Raw genomic sequence first — 21,263 nt, forward strand, 5'->3', positions numbered from 1 at the left:
GCTAGTCTCCAAATCAGCCCAGCCCGTCCTTCCCCGGCTGCACTGGTGCCTCTGATAGCAACCACCGGAATCCCAGCTACATTCAGGCCTGATCCCAGCCTGGGAGTCTTACAGCACCTAGCACCGCCCCCGTCCCGGCCTGGAGGTGCGCACAGCACCCGGCACCCTCCAGCCTGGGCTCTGCGCAGCCCCCGGGACTAGTCCCCAGAGCGGCCCGTCGCAGCGCCACACCACTGCACCAGCCCCTGGGGGAAGGGCAGGAATCTGTTCGGGCCACACCCCTAAGGGGCGGGCTGTTCCGTAGCAAACGGCCCCGCCCCCCCAGCCACGTGACCTTGCCACATCCCGCGGCCAAACCCGCTTCTTCGGCACCGCTCCCTCCAGGCCAGGCCCCGCCCCTGCTTTCCTTTAAGGCAGGCCCCCGTGAGGGGCGTGGCCTCCCCCCGGCCAATAAACAGCGGCCGAGCGGGGACTTCGGTAGCCTCCGGAGCCTGCACGGAATCTGATTCTCCGCGTCCCGGTTAAACTAGTCGGGGTACCAGTCCGAAGTGGATCAAGGGCGCCTCCGCACAGAAACACAGCCGCCTGGCAGAGGTCACTCGGCCTTATTTTTCTCCCCCCACTCCCATTAATTGCTGGTTAATTGCACTACAAATAATTGGGAATAAATTAAAACCTGACAGGAGCTGGCCCCAGCCTGGGGGCCGCTGGGGGCTGGCAGGGGGGCTCCGAAGTGCGGGGTTGGGGGGGAGAACTGGGAGCCTCCGGCTGCCTCTGGGAGACGAGTTGGGGCTGGGGGGGTGTTATGGGAAGAGCGATGGGAGTCAGGGCTCCTGGGTTCTTACACCGTCCCGGGAGGAGGGTGAGAGCAAGGGGGTGGGCCCGGGAGCCGGGATGCCTGGGGTCTCTCCCACTCTGGGAAGAGAATGGGGTGGGTGAAGGTTCCTGGGAGCCAGGACACTGGGTTTTCTTCAGCTCTGGGAGGTGTGTGGGAGTCAGCAGGTGGGGGCTGGGTACCCAGCTGCCTGGCTTGAACTCCCCAGACTGCCCTTCAGCTTTTAGAGCTGGGCTTAGAGCAGCAAACTTGAAGCTTGGACACCTGGGCTCACCCTGCAGGTCACCAGGAAGCTCCAAGAGACCCTATCCAGTTGTTCTGACAGCCCTGATCCCAGCCCCTGGGACCCCCAGAGACCCCTGCCCAGTCACTCCTCCTCCATCTGCTCCCGGACCTCCAGGGGCAATGTCTCATAGAGGGTGTCTTCCACCACCAAGCCGCTCCGTCGCAGTGCCCTGCACCTCCCCAGCTGTGCAGGCAGGGCTTCTAGCCGGTTCCCCTCTAGCTCCAGTCGGGTGAGGGTGGCAAGAGCCCCAACACGAGGGGACAGGGCCGAGAGTTTGTTGCGCCCCAGCAGCAAGGTGGTGAGCCGGTGGCAGAAGAAAACCTCATCTGGCAGTGTCTCCAGGGCGTTGGAGGAGAGGCCCAGATGTCGCAGGTTCTGCAAGGCACCCACACCCGGTGGCAGCTCCCGAAGGCAATTGTGGGTCAGGTCCAGACGACGCAGTGTGGTGCAGAAGAAGAGGGCGGCAGGCAGCACCTGGACCTCATTGTGGCTCAGGTCCAGCTCCTCTAGGCCCCGCAGCTTCCGGACATGCTCAGAGAGGCAGGCAATGCGGTTGTGCCAGAGGCGAAGGATGGCCAACTTCCGGCAATGCTGGAGACTCACCATCTCCTCCACTGCTTGCAGCCGGTTGCCCTTCAGATCCAGCTCCCGCAGGTCCCCCAGGCTGAAGACAGCGTGGGGGACCCTCTCCAGCCCACAGCTCAGCAGTGCCAGCTCCCGCAGCCCCCCCAGCTTCTTCAGGGTGTTAAGGGTCACCAGGCGGATGCCGGCGTTGTGGATGCAGAGCCGCCGGAGATGTGGCGAGAGCATAGCCAGGCCTGGGGGCACCTTGGAGATCTCGCTGTGCAGGGACAGCGCCTTGAGGTTCCTCAGCTCCCGGAGGTTCTCCAACACGCCACCTGCCTTGCCTCCCATCTCCAGCCCGCAGAGCCCAGAGAGGTGCAGCTCTTCCAGCCCACGGAGGGCATAGACCCATGGCGGCATCTCCCGCAAGTCCTCAAAGGTGGCCATGAACACCTTGAGATGGTCACGGAGGAAGACCAAGGAGGAGAAATGCACCTGGGCTGGGCAGTTTACCAAGGCCAGCTCTTGAAGACGGCCCAGCTGGGTCACAACAGGTGGGATGTCAATGTCTCCCAGCGCCTCAAGGGTCAAGGCCTCCAGCTCAGGCAGCTCAAAGACCGCATCTGGCAGGCCCGGGAGGGAGGCCAGGTGCAGCTCCAGCCGGCCCCGGGTGTTCTGCTGGAGCCTCTGTCGTAGCTTCTCCACTGGCCACTCATGGTTGAGCTTGAGCCTCTTGAGCTTGCCCTCACTGGTCTCAGAGAGGAAGACAGCCAGGCGGCGGGCATAGAGTGAGTCCGACTGATCCACCAGGTGCAGCATGAAAGCCAGGTCATTCCGGACATCTGGGATGTCCCCCATGCCCGTCTCGGCCCGTGCTGCCCGGAATGAGTACACCTTAAGTGGGCGGTGGAAGACCCAGTAGAGCGTGTAGATGCAGGTGGAGCCATAGGCTGCCAGGACGCCCAGGTATCCCAGAGCCAGCTTGGAGAAGAGATGGGCTTTGGTGTGGTGGCAGCAGAAGCTCCCAGCACCTGCTGCACCCCCTGGGGCCACGTGGCAGGGCACAGAGCCCCGGATGGTACTCACCAGGGCAGCACTGTAGGCCACAATGACCACAAACTTCAGCACCTTGACCACGGCCTGGCGCAGGTACATGGTGTGGAGGATGTCTCCCTGCTCCACATGGAGCCGGAACTTCCTCACCTTCTCGAACAGTGCCCGGGCCTGCTCCACTTCCTTGCGGTCCAGCAGCATTGACGGGGGCTCGGGCCCCTTCTTCTCTGACATGGACAGAGCTGGCTCCAGCACTGGCCGAGACTCCCCCACCTCCTCCCTGGGGCTCCTCTGCTTCTTGCGGGAGCCTGGGGCATCCCCAGAGACCTCAGAGAGGGCCCGGGTAGTCCAGGGGGAGTCAAAGCACTTGGCCAGGATGGAAACAAAGTGCTCAATCTTGGAACTGGTGCCAGGGAACTTGAACCAGAAGGAGGTGCAGGCCATGAAGACCAGGGTGTGGATGATCACCAGGTAGGGGAAGTACTTGGGGTACCAGGGCAGGGCTGTCTCATAGCAAAGCTGGTTCACGAAGCCATACTGCTGCAGGTCCAGGTGGGGCCGGGGAGGAAGCTCCGGGGGAGGCCCTGAGGTGTTGGGGAGGTCCCGGGGTACAGCTGGGCAGGCAGCATCGCGGGGCAGGGGCAGGCAGATGATCTTGTCCTGGGTCACCTGAAGAAGGGGATGGAGAGGGGGTGAGGAAGGGGTGACTGAATAGGGGGAGAGAGGATGGCACCTCCATTGGTGGCCGGAAGGACCCCAAGGAGGGTGGGGGGGAAATCAATGGGAGGAGCAGGGAGGGGGTTGGGAGCCTGGTTGCCTTGGTTCTCCCCTTGCCTTTGGGAGGAAAGTGCAGCCCAGGGCTTAGAGCAGGGGTGATGGGGGGCGGGGGGGTAGGAGCCTGGACACCTGGGTTCCTACCTTCACCTGGTGGCCTTATTATCTGTGAATAGGAGGGGCTGTGCCCCCGGCGATGTGGCAGGGTCTGTTTTGTGGAGGGTCCCAGGCCAACCCCCCCACCTTGGAGCTCCAACCCCAGGAATCTCAGTTCCCCCCCATGACCCTAGCCCCTCTCCCACCTGAAGACCCGCCCCCTCCATGACCCTAGCCCATCCTTCATCTGTAGCGCCACCACTGAGCATCCCAGCCCCTTCCCTACCTGGAACCCCACCCCCAGGGACCCAAGCCCCTCCCCACAACCCCAGCCCCCGCATCTGGAGTCCCATGTCTACTGCCCCACCTGGAGGGTGCAGCCAAAGACCCCAATCATGAGCATGGCCAGGGCCAGGTATTCAGCCAGGACGTCCCACCAGGGCTTGAGCACACGAAAGGTGCTGGTCGGCTCAGCGAACTGCCGCAGCTCTGCCACTGGGATCATCCCGCCCCGGGGGACGGGGTGGGATGGGCGAGATGCAGCCACCTCTGGGGAATGGTGAACAAACAGCAGGTGAACAATGACACAGCCCAATTATTGCCTGCCTCCCCCACGCCCCCAAAATCACTGAATGCAGTCCCGGGGGGCGGGGAGGGGGGATGCAGCAGCCCATGGACACTAACACTGCCTAGTGATTAGCTTCCTCAGGGCTAAAAGCAGTCACCTCTGGAGTGGATCCCAGCAACTCCTGAACACTCACAGAGCCCAATGACTAGCTCCTGTAGCACTAAATGCAGCCACCTCTGGCATGGAGCGTAGCAGTAGATAAACAGCAACGCTGCTCAGCAGTGGCTCCCCCAGTGCTGAGATGCAGTCACTTCTGGGGTGGGTCACAGCAGCCCATGCACAGTCACAGGGCCCGATGACTCCTGTCTGCAGAGTTGGGATGCGGCCATCTCTGGGGCAGGATCCAATGGACTGTCACACTGCCCAGCAATGGTTCATCCAGTGTGAAAATGCAGCCACCTCTGGGAGGGATGCAGCCGCCCATGAACGCTTATACCACCTGGTGATTAGTTCCCCAGGGCTAAATGCAGTTGCCTCATGGGTAGATCCCAGCATCCCTAGCAGTGTTAGTGTTGCCTAGTGATTAGCTTCCCCAGGGCTAAATGCAGCTGCCTCTGGGGTGGATCCATCAGCACACAAAAATCAGTGCAACTCAGTAGTGGCTCTTCCGGCATGGAAATGAAGCCACATCTGGGATGGAACCCAGCAGCCCAGCACTGCCCACCCCAGCCCTTCTCCCACACTGAGATGCAGCTGGCTCTGGGTGGGGCACCACAGCATGACAGCCTGGAGCTGGAGGCAGCTGGGAGCCAGGGCTGGGCCCTGGAAGAGCCTGGGTGGGACTGGTGACTCAAGGCAGAAACTGGTAACTTTGCCTGGGTTCCCGCCCTGAGTGGGATGTCCAAGGACAACACATGGGGTGGGGGGCAGGGTCCCCCAGGCCTGTGACCCCTCCCCCCCATAGGCTCTGGGCAGTGGCATGGCTTTTCCCCAGAAGTGGCTGCATCAAGCCAGTTGCAGGGAGTATAGCCAGCCAGGCCCAGGGTCCAGCGGATTCCTGGCACCATAGCAACAGCCCGTCCCCATCTCCCAGGCAACAAAGGTGGGGGGAGGAGGGGTGATGGGTTAGGTCGGGTAGGGGGCTGAGAGCCCAGATACCTGGGTTCTTTCTTGTGGTCTCGGAGGGGGAGGGGGTCGGGACTGTTGGGTTAGAGCAGGTGGGCCAGAGCTCAGACACCTGGGTTCCCCAGTCCACGGGAGCTGCTGCCTCATCCCTGCCTCAGTTCCCCAGCTGTGGGAGCAGCGACCCAGCCCTCCCCTGCCCGGGCCCTGAAGCCGGAGCCCTCGCACCTGATGCGGAGCCCGGGCCTTGCCGGAGAGCGCAGGCCCAGCAGGGGGCGCCGCAGCAGGGAGAGAAGCCAGGCGTCCCGTCCCGGGGCTGCCAGCTCTCTCCTCACCCTGCTTTAACCAGTCAACCACACTCCCTCCCTAGAGCTGGGGAAAAGGACCCAGGCCCCCGGGCTCCCAGGGTGTTTGGGGCTCCGTGCTCTACCTCCCCCCAGCTGGAGGGAACCCAGCGTCCGAGGTCCCACCCATTCCAGACCCGGGAGAGGACCCCCTCTCTCCCTACCCTCAACCAGGGGGCAAATCCTGCCCACACCTCCGCCTCAGCCCCTCCCTCACCTGCCCTGGCGGGGCAGAACGGGTTCCGGCGCCCCCTACAGGGGCAAATCCGGAGCGCCCCCCCGGCGCTGGCGTCCTTCTCCTCCTCCCCCTCTGCTAGGGGGGTGGGAATCCGGATCACCGCCTCCTCCCCACCGGGGTAAATCCGGATCATTCCCCTCCCACGGGGGTAAATCCGGATCAGGAGTGCCCCCCGCACTCACTGGCTCCGCTGCCGCCGCCCGGAGGCGCGGTGAGAGGCGCTCGCACCCCCGGTGCCGCGGACAACCCGCTCCGGCTCCTGCCCCTGCCCCCCCCCACCCCGGGCCTGCGTGGGCGGAACGGGACGAGCCGGGACAGAGCCGCGGGGCGGGGTTGGGAGGCGCCCGGGTTCTCTGCCGGGGGAGCTGGGGCCGGACACCCGGGCTCTTTCTCCTGCAGGGGAGGGGGACTGGGAGGCCGGACGCCTGGGCTCTCCCCCGCGCCGGACACCTGGGCTCCCTCCTACGTCGGGGTGGGATGCGTTAAGCAGCACTGACAGGAGCAGAGCACCGGACTCCTGGGTCTCTCCCACCTGCGGGAGACCCTTCCCCCAGTACTGGCATCCCTGGCCCGAGCTGCTCTGAAATGCGGCTGCCTCAGGGGAGGGGGATTTCCAGCCCAGGGGTCTCTTCAGGCCTCACTCACCTCCCCCGGGGATGCGGCGGCTGCCCCGGGGCCTCCTCCAGCTCCTGGTTCCACCCGCAGTGGGTGCCTTGTCCGGGAAACCCGAGCCAGGCCGGGCAGGGGAGGCGAGTGGAGGGGACGGGCCCTAGGCCTGGGGGCTCCAGGTACCGGGAGGAGAGGCTGGCAGCCCGGGCGCCTGGGTCCTTCCCTGCTCTAGGGGGGAGTGGGACTGCGGGGGCTGAGGACCCAGATGCCTGGGTTCAGTCCTGCTCTGGGCGTCTCAGCTGGACCTCGAGCCCTCCCCCAGGTCTCCCTGGCAGGAGCCGACCAGCCGGTGCCTGGTCCCAGATAAGCTGCAGCCAAAGGGAACCCAGGAGTCCGGGTCTCCTGTCCTGCCCCCAGCTCTAACCACTTGTCCCCCCCCCGAGGTCTACGGTGCACTCAACCTGCCCCCAGCAAGGAGAGAACCGAGGCGCCGGGACCCCCCCAGTCTGGCCGCCCACGCAGGGGTGACCTCACCCGACCGCACCAGCCCAAGCCCCTAATTAGCTGGAAACAGCCACCTAGCCTTAAAGGGCCGGTGCCCGCCTGCCTCTGGGGCTCCCCCGGGTCCGGCAGGGGGCGCTCTCACTGCAAGCTGAGATGCTCCAGGGGGTGCTGGGCTCCACTCTAGTGGTGGCTGCATCTCCGCGAGGTGCCTCGAGCTGGGCAGGAACCCAGGTGTCCCAAAGCGGGGGAGGGCTGTAGGTCCAGACCTGTCAGCCCGTCACCACCAGGAGGCTGCGCTCTTCCCCCAGCAGTGCCCCAGGAAGATCGGACTCCGCTCGGGTTTCAAACCGGTTCGGCAGCCCCAGCCCCGAGGCAGCCGGGTCGCCGAGGGAACAGAAGGAAAGGGGGATTGAACTGGGGGGGGCGGTGCAGCGCCCCCTGGTGCCTCCTAGCCCAGCCCGACAAATCGAGGGGTCTCCCATCCAGATGCCGACCCGGCTCGACTCTGCTTAGCTTCAGCGCTGGTGTCATTGGCTAGGCCCACGCCGGACGCAGCAGCGCCCTCTTGTGGCGGCACCGATGAACTACGGCTCCCTCTTGCGCTCTCAGACTCCCCAGTAGAAGACCTACCTGGGGTATTTACCCTTCCCTTCCCAGGGCAGATCAAAGGACCAGTCTGACCTCCCCACTTCCTCAAGGGGCCCCTGCCTGGCCCTTTCCCCCTGCCCCTTGCCCCCCCCCGCCTGGGGAGCCAGGCCTGATACCCCAGGGCCCTGGATCTGCCCCTGCTGGGGGCAACTGGATCCTGCTGCACTGCCCAGGCCCAGGAAGAGGATTGGGGGTTGGGGGTTGGGGGTTGGGATGCCCTTGGCTGGCTGTGGAGGAACTCAGGAGTCCAGAGCAGGGCCTGGCTGACCAGGGCCCATCCAGTGCCAGACTGAGGGAGCTGAGATCACCGGGGAGACCCCCGACCAGTCCAGGCACCAGCCAGACTGTTCACACTGGGCTAATTGGAGACAATGGACTGGGCAGTACTGGCCAATGCCAATGGGTTAGTGCTGGATTCACTGGGTGGCACCAAGGGGAAGTGGATGGATGTGGTGATTCTTTACTGGGGACACTGGGATTGCTAGGGGTTCCAGGCTGTGCTAGGTGTAGCTGAGGACACTGGTTCTACTGGGCAGGATCGAGGGACTTGGGTTTTATGGGGTGGTTTTGAAGGATTCTGGCTTGACTGGGGGACACTGATTTTATTGGGCCTAACTGACTGTACTGGCTAGGACTGAGAGATACTGGTTTTCCTGGGAGATACTGGTTTCACTGGGGGTTACTGTCTGTATTCGCAGTATTGGGGGATTCCAGCTTTAGTGGGAGATGCGAGTTCTACTGGAGGACACTGGGATCCTAGAAGTTACTGGCTTCACTGGAGGTCACTGGTTTTACTGGGCGGAATGAGAGATACTGGTTTACCGGGAGATGCTGGTTTGCCTGGGTATCATTGTCTGTCCCAGCTGGCACAGGGGGGTCATGCCGAGATATATTGGTGTGAGGGACCCACCAGCTTGCGACCACCTGATTGGTGCAAGAGGGGGGCTTTCTGGCAGCGAAGGGGTTACAGCCCCCAGTCCTACTCAGTTGAGGGGGGGTTCCAACCCTGGGAGAGGGGCGTGGCCAGGGGCCGTCTGCGGTGACGTCACGCCGAGCTGGCTGGCCATTGGCTGCTGGGGGGGTCCCTGCATCCCTCCATCCCCGCCGCCCCCAGCAGACAAAGCCCCGCGCGAGGGCAGGTGGAGCCGGGCTGTGCTCGGCGTTGTGCGGAGGTCAGTGCGGCTGGGGGCGGGGGTCGTCCATTGCAGCCTGGTCAGTTTCCGGCTCCGACGGAGGAAGGAACTGGTTTATACTGGGAGCCTCTGGTCCCGGCAGGGCAGGGCAGGGCAGGGCTGGGAGCCGAGGAGACAGGTCTCCCCCCGTGGCCGCGGTTTTCCTTGAGGGAGCCGGGCGGGAGTGGGTCCTGGAGGCACCTGCGGGGCGAGGCGGTGGGGAAGGCGGGGAGGACTGGGCTGGACTGGGAGACATGGGAGGGGCGAGCCCTGCCCCCGGGCCGAGAGAAGGGGTTTAATCCTGCAGGGGGGAGTGGGGCATTGTGGGACGGACGGGGTGAGGGGATGGTGGGCTCGGGGAATGGGGCATTGTGGGATTATGGGGGGCTGGGGGGGGTCAGAAGGGGGCATGGTGGGATAGAGGGGGATGGAGCTCAGGGACTGAGACATTATGGGATGGAGGGGGGCTGATGGCGGGTGGGGTGGGCAGCATAAAGGTGTCTGGGGGGCAGAGAGGTCTCTGACAATGGGGTGGGGGTTATCAGAAACCAGACCCCCCTCCCCCACCCTCATCAGGGCCTGGCTGGACAGGTGCTCATCGGCTCCTTGAGAGGGTGGGGCTGGGAGAGGGGTGACCCCTGACCCCAAAGCACGTGGAGAGCCCTGGTATCTGGATCCCCTGATTGCACTGGGGCTGCTGGGATGGGGTCCAGAGGGGTGGAGGAGGAGTCAGCCCCCTGCCCCCCAAACAACAACAGCAGCCTATGAGGGATAGGGCCAGAGGTCACAGCTGAGCTGCTTCCCTCCCCATCCACCCTCTTAGAGCTGCCTTAGTGTAGATGGGCACCTGTCCCCCCAAGGCCCAGGTTGGGCCTCAAGGTCTCCATCTCTTGGTGGCTGTGGGTACTGCAGGAGGGGCACTAACCAGCTCCTTGAATCCCAGTTCAACCGGTGTCCTCCTTACTGATATTTCAACTGCTAAGTCAACCCAGGACTCCTGGGTTTTCACCTCCACCCCATCTTGCTTCAGTTTCCCCAAGTGGTGCTGTCTTGCCGCTGCTTCCCCCCCCCAATCTCTGCATGGGGAATGAGGGGGGTCTGGTCCCCCCCTAGAAGCCAACCAGGTTGTGGCCGGCAGAACCAAAGCGGCGGGAGTGGCGGGATGCCTGGATTCTTTGGAGGGATGTGAATACTGTTTACCAGTTTTCCCTTTAACCTTCTCTGGTTGTATCTGTTACAGGTTAACCCATAGAAGCCACCTGGCAGGGGGGAGCCCTGGGCTGCCTGGGTAGGGGCAGGGAGGGGGGACCCCACTGTGGGTTTTTGAGAGGGGGACAGACCCACCAGCCCCTGTTGTGAACTTCCCACCACTCCTGCTGCGAGCTTGCCCCAGTTTTACCCAATGCTGGGGGGTGGGGCTGGGAACCCGGAAGCTTAGGTTCTTTCGCAGATCAGGAGGGTGTTTGTGGGGTGGGGGAGAGGGTGGGCCAGTTCATTCACTTTTCTGCTCTGGAGCCCAAAGCTCCCTGTTGCCATGGAAATGCTGGCAGCCACACTGAGCAGGGATTGGTTGGGGCAGGGGGTGGGGGGCTGTTCTCCCTGCCCCCCACCCCAGGGGCTGGCAGTGGATTGGAAGGACCCTGCACAGGGGCAGTGCCTAAACAGACCTGGGGGTAGTGGTGATGGTGTCTAATGGTTAGAGCAAGTTGAGCAGGGGCCAGACTCCTGGGTTCTGTTCCCAGCTTTGGGAGGGAGTTAGGGGGGCCAGAGCTGCAGAGCTGGGATCTTCGGTCTCCTGGGTTCCCTCCCAGCTCACTGGTGGGCAGCAGGGGCTGTGAGCCTGGACACCTGGGTTCTACCCCTGGCTCTTGCCAGCCTCTTGGTGGGGGGTGGTACTAGATGCTGGAGGCTTTGGGTCATGAGATGGAGGTTGGAAAGGCTTCTGCTGCTGCATCCCTCCTTCCCGGCCCCCCCCCTTGCTCCTTATTCCTGGGCAATCACTTCAGCAGTATAGGGCTCATGACACACAGCAGCTTAGCTCTAGGACCAGCCAGCAGCAGACCACATCTGCCTCTGCCCCCACCTGTTCCCTGGGGGCAAAGTTCTAGGGCAGCTTCTGGGGTGCAGGGCTGGAGAAGCCAGGTATCTGGGCCCACAGTGCCCCGTTAGTCCTTGAGGAGAAGAGGGAAGGGCCCAGGCTGAGCCAGGGGGCTGGGGTCACCTAAGGTCACTGCTGGCATTAGTGTGGAGGGGGAGGCATGTGATGTCACTGGTTGCCTTATGTAAGGCTTCATTAGTAACATCATCAGTCACTTGTGACCCAGATCCTTTCCCATAATCCTCTGCTCTGCCTGGGGCCATGATGAGGGAGGGGAAGTGGGGGTGGAGAGGCAGGCAGACCTCAGCTCTGATCCCTGCTTCTGTCCCCCAATTCCCCCTGGGGACTTGCCCTTGGGGATGTGGGGCCCATGACATGTGCCATGGTGGTTCTGATTCTAGCCAGCAGCTGGTAGGGCAGCCTTGGGCCTCAGGCGCCAGGCTGGGGAGTCCTGGGTCCTTTTACCCCACTCCTCTGTGCCTTAGTTCCTCCATACAGTGACCTCTCACCTCTGCCAAGAACCCCGCTTTCCCTCCAAATCCCCCTGGGTCTCTGCATGGGGGCCTGGGGAGACCCCAATCATGGGGACTTCCCGTAACTGGGACTTGGAAATGTGGGGGGTGCAGGATGCCTGGGTCCTTTCCTTGGCTCTGTGAAGGGATGGGGTGCTGGGGTTTGCAAATCATACTCCCCACCTGGATTCCCCCCTAGCTGTGGACTGTCCCTCAGCAGTGTGGGGTCCATGATGCACACTGTGGCAGCTCCAGTCCCTGCCAGCAGCAGGCAGTGTGGCCTCAGGTGTTGGGCTGATGCTGGACTGGTTGACTCCTGGGTTCTTTTCGTCCACCCCTCGGCCTCAGTTTCCTCGCTATGGGGCTTCTCTTGCCTCAGTTTTCCCCACTGGCATGTTGCCACTTGGGAGGGAGAGGGAAGCTGATCTGACACCAGAGCATTTAAAATCCACCTGGATCAGGCTGGAATCAGCTTATCAATGGGCCGGGATTAGCTGGGATCAACCAAGCCGGAGCCTCTGGTCTCCCCACCTCCTCCACCCCTGCTGACTCAGGACCCCCCGCCCCTGCGATTTCCACCCCTGCCCTTGAATTGAATCTCTAATAGTTGGGGCTGGAGGATGGAAATCACAGCGCCCCCGCCCGCATCCACGGGAGAGCAATGATGACTCCAGAGGTGGCTGCTTCTGGGGTAGAGCCTGGGGATGGGTGGCAGCAGTGAAGAACAGGCCCTGGGTCTAGGGGAGGGGGTGGTTTTAGCTGGTGGGGAGGGGGGCTCTGATGGGGGGGGTCTTAGTTCAGTGGTGGAGTCTCTGATAGAAGTGGGGGTCCTAGCTTGAGGGGTTTCTTGTGGGGGTGCTCTGGGAGGGCCCAGCTTTAGGACGGGGTACTGTGGGGCCTGTCCTTCATGCCTGGGCTCTAGTCAGGCTTGGGGATGCTGGGAGTTTGCGGCAGGGCAGAGAATGAGGTCTGTGCTCTTCGCCAACAGTCCTGGTTTGGGGGGGATCAAAGCCAGTTGGGGGGGGCTGTAAGAGCTATGGGGTACATGACTGCCACAGGGGGCACTGGGATGTCTACCTGCAATGCCCTGCACTCGCACCAAGGCTGTTGCCTGGGTGGGGGGATCTTAGGATCCTGAGTGGCGCTTTCATGCTGATCCAGCAGCTCATCTTGGGTTTACAGGGATCAGTGGGGTGAATCAGGCATGTGACGGCACCAGGTCTGGCTGGGGGGGATTAGGAGATGGCTTGTTGCCTTGGGCAGGGGTGGTGAAGGCTTTGGGGAAAATTGCTCCTCTTCCAGTTGTGGGGGGAGGGGTGCTGGCTGGACCCCACCTCCCCCCAGCATTAACCCTTTGTTTTTCAGCTCCAGCAGGGAGACCCCCCTCCCCGCTCACCATGGACACCCCTGCAGCTGCTGCCCCTGGGGGTCTCCCATCCCCTCCCAAAGCCAAGCCTCCCTCCAAAGCCATTCCCCCAGGGGGCAAGCGGCCCACAGCCCCCCCCAGCAATGGGCCCAAGGCTCTGATCGCTGGAGGGGGCAGGCGGGCAGAGGTCCCCCCCCGGAAACCTCCAGCCCCTCTTGGGGCCAAGGCTGTGGTCAGGAAGCTGCCAGCAGAGAGACCTGAGGGGGGCAGGAAGGCACCAGGTCCCCCCACAGCCAATGGTATGTTCCAGCCCCTGCCCCCAATCAATGCTGTGTTCCAGCACCTTCCCGCACCCCCAGCTCCTCCTGGCTGGGGAGTTTGGGTTCAAATCCCTGCCCCACCTCCCAGCTCCTAGGCAGAGACATGTGAAGCTACATGAGTGGGAGCCCTGGAATCAGAGGGACAAAGCCCTCAAGCTGGGGACCCCCAGGTCCCAGCCCAGCCTTAGTGCCTGGCCTAAGCTGTAGCCCTCCCACAGCAGCACTGGAGGGGGGAGGGGGGCCCCCTGATCCCCAGAGTAACCCTGAGATGCTCCCCCCACCTCAGGGCAAGTGACCTTGGCATGAGCACAAGGCATTGAGTCGTTTTGGCATCAGTGGTCAACTCTCTGGTCTGGGCTGGGAAAACCCTGCTGAGAAAGACCCAGTTCCCAAGATCCCAGCTCAGTCAGATGTGGGTTTTTTCCCCTAGCCCTCTGGATGTTTCCCCCTAAAACACTGGATTTTGCCCCATTCTGGGGCAGCGAGGTAGGGGTGCTGAGTTCAGGGGATCCATGAACCCCTGCCTCAGCCCCATGTTGCCTTGACCCCAGTCTCCATCTTTTTCCTTGTTTTATTTTTCCAGCCAAGTCAGCCCCAGCGAAGCCTGAGAGACCCGAGACAGCCAGGTCCTCCAGGTAGGGCTGGGGGACTTGCTTCAGGAATGGGTGGAACTGCCCCAGTAAAACCAGTAGGGAGTGAGGGGGAGGGGATTTTTGGGGGTGGGGGGCTCATAGAGAGGGGTTCAAGACCTCCCGCACCAAGTGTGTGGATCGGCAGGGACCCTTGGCCAATTTCAGGTGGCCCCTGGTCAGTTTGCAGGCCCAGCTGCCTGGCTGGGGGAAACTGAGGCACAGAGGACAGCAGCACTGCTCTGCTTATATCCCTGCCCCATGGAAGCCCTGGGCAGCCACATCTGTTCCAGCTTTTGCCTGGGAAGCTGCCCCGGCCACTAAGCCCCACCCTGGCAGGGCTCAGAGTTTTATGGGGTCCTAGGGGGAGAGGGAGGCTGGGGGGATCTCAGGGTTGGGGGGGCTTGGGGTCTCCTGATGGGGGCTGGAGGGCTGTGGGGGGTCCTGGTGTCTCCAGGCAAGGGCTAGAGGGCATGGGGAGCTTTGAGCTGGGACCTCTAATTGTCCAAGGGTCTCAGCCCTTTCCCACCAGCACTGCCTCTGCTGCCTGCTTGAGGGACTCCCCACGCAGCAGCAGTATGGGACTTGGGACTTATGGACCAGCAGTACCTGCTGCAGTCAGCAGGGTGTGCTCACATAGATTCTTCATGCCTCAGTTTCCCCATCCCTTGGCAGTGGCTAGGGAGGAATTGATGAGGCTGTTTCTGGTGGGGGGACTTGGACTCTACCTGCAGCCCAGCCCCCCTTGTGCTTCAGATTCCCCCTGAGAGGGGGCCAGGCTAGTTGCATGCCAGGGACCCCATCCCCCGCGGATCTTCCACCCCCGCTTCTCTGTGGTTTCAGATCAACAGCTCCCAGCACCCAGAGTGCGATCCCTGGCTCCTCCTGCCACCTGGCCAAGCCCAAGCCAGCGGTACCCCCTGGCAGCCAGTCTGGGGCTGTGCCTTCACCAAAGATCCCCATTGCCACAGCAGCCAAGAGAGGTACCGGTGCCTGTGGATGGGGTGTGGGGTGGGGGGCAAACTGGGGAGTAGGAGGGCACATGGGGGCAGATCTGGGTTAGGGAGAGTAGTGGGGAGTGGTGGGTAGGAGGGCATCCAAGTGATGGCTGGCTCTGGGGAGGGGCTGCTCCCCACTGCCTGAGCTGAAACCCTTCCCCTCAAAGAAGGGGTGGAGCCAAGCCTGGGGTCCCATTTCATTGTGGGAGCCCCCTGTTATTCTCTAGGGAGCAGCAGCTGGTGGGGGTGGAACTGAAGCAGCCTGGGGTGGCAGGTGCTGTGGGGGTGGGGCTTTGGTTGCTGGGGGCAGGGCTTGGTCTGCGGGGTGCTCAGATCTGTATGCACCCCTGATTCCCGCTCCCTCCTTGCAGATACCAAAGCCCGGCTCACGGCCCCTACCCCCAGTAAGCCGGGAGCATCTCCAGCCAAGACACCCCGCCCCAGGCCCCCTCCAGCCCCCAGCCCAGCCCCCAGGCCCCCGCCAACCCCTGCTGTCCCCAAGGAGAAGCTGAAAGCCAAGAGTCCCTCACGGCCTGGGGGCAACATCCTGGCAGCCTCTGTTCCGAAGAAGCTGCCCGGGGTGAAGACCCCCCGGAAAGAGACTGGGAAGAAGCCAGCGCCGGGGGAGGCAGGAACCCAGAGCGCCAAGACCCAGACTTCAGGGGACATTGGGGAGATTGAGGACACTGGTCTGGAGCAGGACATGCCTGGCACCCAGGGTACAGGTAGGGGCTCGTCTGTGCCCCTTGGCCCAGAGCCCTCACCGGACACCCAGACCCAACCCAGCTCTGCCCCAACCCAGATGTTGCCCCCTGTGAGAGAGGATGGTGTGGAGGAGGACAAGATGCCAAGGGCACCAGCCCCTGCTGAACAGGAGCCAGATGGACCTACAGAGCCTCTCTTGGCATCTCTGGGCTCACAGACTGGAGCAGGCAGCAGTGGGGAGATTGGAAGCACTGGTTTGGAGCAAGTTGTCTCCCCCACCCTCCTTGGGGACCTGCAGCATGATGCCAGGACGGATGGTCTCCAGGAGACTCCCAGCCCCTCGGAGCACCCCACCGCTGCCCCCCAGATTCCTGTCGCTGCCCCTCTTCAGCCAGGAACTCCAGCGGGGGGTACTGCTGGTCCTGTGGCAGCTCCCCCTAAACCACAGATGCTGCCGTTGGGCCTCCCCAGATCTCCTGGGAAGGGCTCATCGTCCTCGCCATCCAGCACCCTGAGCGGGCCTGAGTTGGCAGGGCAGAGCAGCAGCGAGACCAGCACCCCTGAGGAGCTGCGAGCCTATGACAGCAGCTCAGGCGTGGAGTCCAAGTCGGACGAGCGGCCCCCGGCCCCCAGACCTGGCCCTGGTGAGCCTGACCTGGGCATCCGGCGACTGCCCGGAAGCCGTGGAGACCTACTGAAGATGTCCCCTGAGGACTCTGAGGGGCTGGGCTCTGGTGAGGCTGGCACTGAGACCCCCTCTTCCACCCCATCACCACCCCTGGCCACCCCTGCCGGCGCTCCCATACACTGGTGCTGTCCCCGCAAAACGGAGGAGGAGGAGACTGAAGTCCCTGGCTTCAGCACTGGCCCCCGGAGCCTGTCTACAGGTAATGTATAGGGGGGAGTGGCACCAGACCCAGGGGTGACCTTTGACCCCATGGGGGACCTTTTATCTTGAGGGTTTTTTAACCTGGGAGGACCCTTGACCCTTGTGTGGGGGGAGGACCTTTAGTGGGGTGGAACCTTTAACTGTGGTGATCAGAGATGTGCACAGCACTGGGGCTGGGGAGGCTTCTGGAGCTGTACGTAGCGCAGTGGGGAGTTGGGAGGGGACATTAACAGCCTCCCTGGTCCCTGGGAGGTCCAGCCCTCACCTCCCACCATCTGTCCCCTTGTCTCAGCCTGTGTGCTCCATGTGTGTCTGTATCCTACCCCCTGGCTGTTCTAACCCACTCCTCTCTGTTTGTGGGGGGCAGGGGGGCTCTGATCTCCCATATTTTTTTAACCCTTCAGTACCTGGCAATAAAACGTCACTTGTCTCTACCTGAGCTGCTGGCCTGGTGTGGTGTGTTTCTCCATAGGGATCGGGGCTCCTCTGTCTCTTCCCCTCCCCCCACCTTGCTGCCTTGCCCTGCCCTGGGCCTGGAGCTGGGAGGATGGTCCAGAGGATGCCCTGGATTGCTATAGTTCCCCCACATCCCTCATTGCCATGGCAATCCCATTGCAACTTTATATTCTCTGAGGACCATGGAGGGGGTAGTGGTTCCAGCTCCCAGCAGCCTCTTAGGTCTCTCTAAATACCCCTTCCCACAATCCCTGGATGTTGGGTGGGTGGGGGACATGGGGAGAGGGTTTGTTGACTTCCCCACATCAATCAGTGGCACCCAGGGGCTGTCTACAAAGTGCCAGCTCCCTGGCAGGTGAGGATGGGATCCCCCAGAATATTTCCCCATCACCCCAGCTAAACGGGTAAGACAGGGTTGCAATTCCAATGCCTGCCACTAGGGAGAAGCACAACCCCCTCCCCCCACGGCACTCCCCAACTCAGGCCCATGGAGGCAAAGAGAGTCTCCGTGCCTTTGGACCAAGGGCCAAGTGTTTGGAGGAGCTGTGGGATGAGCTTCCAGGCATTAGGTACCTCCCTCGGAGGGCAGGAAGTGCCTGGAGCTGTATGAGTGGCAGACAGAGGTCTCCATGGCAGTGCCAATGGCCTGGGGGAGGGCTGGGAGCTAGGAGCAGAGAGGGGCTCTGAGAGCCCTTCTAAGACCCAAGAAAGGCAGCGGACTTAGCTGCTTCCTGGCAGATCAGGCAGGGCCATGGAAGAACAGGGTAGTTACCATACTTCTTTGTCTACAACATGCCCCCTTTTAACATCTGTCCATTACTTTTTGGGATGCAAAATGAAGAAATGTCATTGTTCTTCATCATCAAGATTTTTTCCAGGGTTTTACAGCTTCAACAGAACAGAAACAACACTGCCTTCAAGCTCCTTCCCCCTGCCTTTCCTGCTCAACTGAAAGCTGAACCCCTAGATACTGCTGATCTCTGCGGGCAGATCTACAGCTGTAAAAGGAGTGTGGTGGACTGTGAACCAGAATGAGAGGGAGAAGGAGGCAGTGAGCATCAGGCCCAAGAGAAAGGTCAGCTGGATTAGTGGACCATCATGAGCCTTAAAAAGGAGAGAGGATTGTCGGTACCTGTGGAGTGAAGATCAGTGGGCTTATAGTGGCAGCCAAGAAGGTTTTAATTGGAGATCAGGAAAAAAATTTTTCACTGTTAAAGCAGTGGACGAGACACCCAGAGAAGGTGCAGATTCCATTACTAGAGTGGTTCAAGAAGAGGTTAGACAGCCACTGGCCTGGGACGAACTGGGTGTAGCCTGTGTTCTTCTGTGAGTATTGCCCAACCATCTGGGCTTTGCTGGTTGCCCCTGACCTTTCTGCTACGTCAGGGCTTTCAAGCCTCCCCCAGAGGCATTGGGTGCTGGCTGCAGCCCTGGCTGGGGATGGCGATTGGGCTGTCTCAAATTTGGATGGTGCTGACTAGAGGGTCTTGCCCATCTTGTCAAGCCCAGAACAACACCAGATTTAGGGTCAGGAAAGAATTTCCCCCGTTGGTCAGATTGTTATGGACTGAGGGTGGTGGGGGTTGCCTTCCTCTGTAGCAGGGGCATGACCTCTGCCTGAGACCTCTCAAGTGTCTCTTAACAATCTCTTACAGCAGCAGCCTGCCATGGTCCCCCTGCTTTCCCTGTGGTAGGTTCAGGGGTGATGTTTGGTGTTGTCAGGGTTGATGGTAGTTTATGAAGAGTAGATGCTGGCTTTGTTTGGGATGGTTTGGACAGGGATGATCCTGCCTCAGGCAGGGGGTGGACTAATGTGAGCTCTGGAGGTCCCTTCTAGTCTTACTTCCCTATGATTCGTTGTTTCACTAATCCAGCTGACCTTTCTCCTAGGTATGTCAAGGAGAGCACTTGGCTGCTGTCTGTCTCTCTCTGTCTGTCTCTTCTCTTATTTCACACCCAAGCAGCCTGGTATTTCAGCTGCTTTTTTGGTATTTTAGCTCTGCCCATAGAGATCAGGCTTCTGCAGCCACTAGGCTTTCAGCTTTAGTTAAGCAACAGAGGTAGGGTAAAGAAGTGGCAGAGTAGGCTCTGTGGCTGCCCTGTCTGGCCAGAACTAAAAAGAAACTCTTATTCTCTATTCTGGCTTCCCCAAAGCAAGGACTGTGTCTTATTGACACATGTGTGGTATGTGGGGGAATATGGTGACCACCCCCATTTCAAGGGTTCGGCTCTAATTCTGCTGCTTTTCTTTGGTCTTCTGAGGCTTCCTAGCACTATCTCTTCCCTCCCAGGTCATAGCCCACCTTCCTTCCTCCATGCAGGCTATGTGCATGGGCAAAGAGCCTCTTCTCTGCTATTTGGAGTGTGCCTGAAGCTATATGTGGCAGCTTCCCCCTTGCATGGAGCTATATGTAACTCCTCCAGGGTCTCCCTCCCACCTGAGGAAAGCACCTGATGTCTGAAATCTCAGCTTACAAGAGGCCACAAGGCATCTCATCCCCCTTTAGCTTTTGCCTGGACCATCCCAGCCCTCCTCAAGGGCGGGGGGGGGGGACAGATATGGGGCAGGGGATGTGCAACCTTTAAGGGGTTAACCCTCCACTCTTGTCTCTGTCTGTCTGTCTGTCTGGTGTGTTCTGCCCCCACCCCTCCAGGGCTCTGTGTCCACCCTCATGCTCCACTCCCAAGGGGAATGTCTCCTTTTCCCCCGACCCATGCTCCTGTGCCCTGTTCCAGGTGGGATCGGGCTGCGCTGGGCGCCCTGCACCCCTGACTTCCTCTCCACCATCTACGAAGCAGAGGGGGGTGCTGAGAGCCCAGGGCTGGAAGACATGAATGAGAAGACACCCCTTGCACTGGACAGCCTCCAAGCAGCCGTGATGCAGCAGCTACTGAGCCGGAGCCTGGGGCTGGGACTGGGGCCAGGCGGGAGCCAGCGGGGGGCCCCACAAGCAGAGCTGGGCCGCTGGAGTGAGCTGCTGTCGCCTCTGGACGAGTCCCGTGCCAGCATCACCTCAGTCACCAGCTTCTCTCCTGAGGATACTGCCTCCCCACAGGGTGACTGGACTGTGGTGGAGGTAGAGACCTTCCACTAATCCCACTCACCCACCAAGCAGACCCCATGGCTCCTTGCACTCTGTGGACAGTTGTGCTCTCCTCTCAGTCAATAGGGGTCTGGATCTTGCATAGTAGGGGTGGGACTTCCTCTCTGCTTCATTACCTGTTGGTGACAATGTTTGGTTCCTGGTGGCTTGGCTCATGGCCAACCAGCTCTCTCTAATGGACACTGCCACTTAAGGGGCAGGTATTCCTGTTGGCCCCACTTCCAATAGTTGGCCAGGCTGATCCAGGGGGAGAGGCTGGATTCTGCCTATTATAGGCTGGACTTTTTGTATGTCTCACTTCCTGTTGGCTGCCATGTTGGGTTCCGTTTGGCTGGCCAGTGGCCTACTGGTGAATCCCACGGTGGATGGATTCCCACCTGGATCCTTTTCAGTAGGACCCTATCTTCTCCAGCAGCCTTCCTTCCTTTGCTTTGGCCCTGAGTGGGGTAGTTCAAGGGGCTCCTCTGGCGGCCCCATGATGGAGCTGGGCTGTCAGGTGCTGAATGGCCACCTAGTCTCTCTCCTTCCACGTTCTGATCTGGAGGAAGTGAGCAGCAGTGGAGAGGGGCAAGGTGCTGCAGGGGTAGATGGAGGCTAGACCACCTTGGAACTGCCTGACATGCCCGGAGCTCACTCTTGTGATTTGGGTGTGAGGCTGGGGGGGAGTGGGGGCAGGGCTTAGTGTGTGTGCATGTGTGTGCTCATGTGCATGTAATGGGGTGGGTTTGGAGTGGGGTGTTTTCTGGGTGTTATGCCCCATCCCCTTCCCCAGGCTGGAGCTGGCCACTAGGGGTCACTCCACTGAGGTTGGAGCCCACTTCACCAACCAGCTTGTACCCATGGGGCACCCCCATGTGGCCTGTCTGTGCCCTGCTTTGCCCCCTTTCATAGACAATGCGAGGCTTGGACCCTCCACTGTCCCCACTATCACTTGGTGGGGGGGAATTCCTGGTAGCACCTGTTCTGCCCTCAGAGAAGGCAGGTCTCCTGTGGGCGTCCTCTTCCCCTGGCACCAAGGTGGCCTCTGAGCCTCAGCCAATAGAGGGGACAGTGACCTGCTGCCCTCTGGGCTGAGCCCACCCCAGGAGTTCTACATCTGGCTGTCTCCCTCCACTGCCCTATAGATTCTCCCCCTGCACTGATGGTGGCTTGTAGAGGGTTTTTGAAGCGTTTCTTTAACTTTTAAATAAAGATGACTTTGAGCAGCTTCTGGCTCTGACTTCAGGGGCTGGGCCCCATGTGCAGGGGAGGATGGGCAGTAGAAACTCATTTCAGCTGGGCTTGAGCACCGGGACTGGGGGGTGTGCCTTGATAGTATCCATGTTAAGGAAAGGCACTAGAAAGACCATGAAGGGGTTAAGTGTCTCTAAGGG

At 61.3% G+C, this 21,263-nt stretch overlaps 2 protein-coding genes across 5 annotated transcripts; one reads left to right on the forward strand and one right to left on the reverse strand.

The window, feature by feature from the left end:
- Positions 1-644: 644 nt before the first annotated feature.
- LOC149858660 (volume-regulated anion channel subunit LRRC8E-like) lies at positions 645-7,572 on the reverse strand. Of its 2 annotated transcripts, none has more exons than XM_090060596.1 (3): positions 7,068-7,572; positions 3,976-4,157; positions 645-3,407 (listed from the first exon to the last, which is right to left on the reverse strand). In XM_090060596.1, the coding sequence occupies exons 2-3, from the start codon at positions 4,111-4,113 to the stop codon at positions 1,203-1,205; spliced, it is 2,343 nt and encodes a 780-aa protein (XP_089916722.1). In that variant the 5' UTR covers positions 4,114-4,157; positions 7,068-7,572; the 3' UTR covers positions 645-1,202. The 2 variants fall into 2 exon arrangements, with proteins under 2 accessions (XP_089916722.1, XP_089916721.1); XM_090060595.1 differs by lacking the exon at positions 7,068-7,572 and adding an exon at positions 6,063-6,123.
- LOC149858661 (uncharacterized) lies at positions 3,189-21,089 on the forward strand. Of its 3 annotated transcripts, none has more exons than XM_090060600.1 (6): positions 3,189-3,209; positions 12,789-13,088; positions 13,693-13,744; positions 14,582-14,721; positions 15,108-16,328; positions 19,523-21,089. In XM_090060600.1, the coding sequence occupies exons 2-6, from the start codon at positions 12,821-12,823 to the stop codon at positions 19,879-19,881; spliced, it is 2,040 nt and encodes a 679-aa protein (XP_089916726.1). In that variant the 5' UTR covers positions 3,189-3,209; positions 12,789-12,820; the 3' UTR covers positions 19,882-21,089. The 3 variants fall into 3 exon arrangements, with proteins under 3 accessions (XP_089916726.1, XP_089916723.1, XP_089916724.1); XM_090060597.1 differs by lacking the exon at positions 3,189-3,209 and adding an exon at positions 8,699-8,813; XM_090060598.1 differs by lacking the exon at positions 3,189-3,209 and adding an exon at positions 8,832-8,853.
- Positions 21,090-21,263: the final 174 nt, after the last annotated feature.

The sequence above is a fragment of the Crocodylus siamensis genome, chromosome 8 (assembly GCF_052110815.1).
Source record: "Crocodylus siamensis isolate JL-2025a chromosome 8, ASM5211081v1, whole genome shotgun sequence".
Taxonomy (NCBI): domain Eukaryota; kingdom Metazoa; phylum Chordata; order Crocodylia; family Crocodylidae; genus Crocodylus; species Crocodylus siamensis.

Coding starts and splice junctions, on each gene's coding strand:
- LOC149858660 (XM_090060596.1), bottom strand. CDS start 4,113: ATGATCCCAGTGGCAGAGCTGCGGCAGTTCGCTGAGCCGACCAGCACC. Junction 3,408..3,975: donor TCTTTGGCTGCACCCTCCAG/GTGGGGCAGTAG, acceptor CCCCTTCTTCAG/GTGACCCAGGACAAGATCAT.
- LOC149858661 (XM_090060600.1), top strand. CDS start 12,821: ATGGACACCCCTGCAGCTGCTGCCCCTGGGGGTCTCCCATCCCCTCCC. Junction 13,089..13,692: donor AGGTCCCCCCACAGCCAATG/GTATGTTCCAGC, acceptor TTATTTTTCCAG/CCAAGTCAGCCCCAGCGAAG. Junction 14,722..15,107: donor TGCCACAGCAGCCAAGAGAG/GTACCGGTGCCT, acceptor CCCTCCTTGCAG/ATACCAAAGCCCGGCTCACG.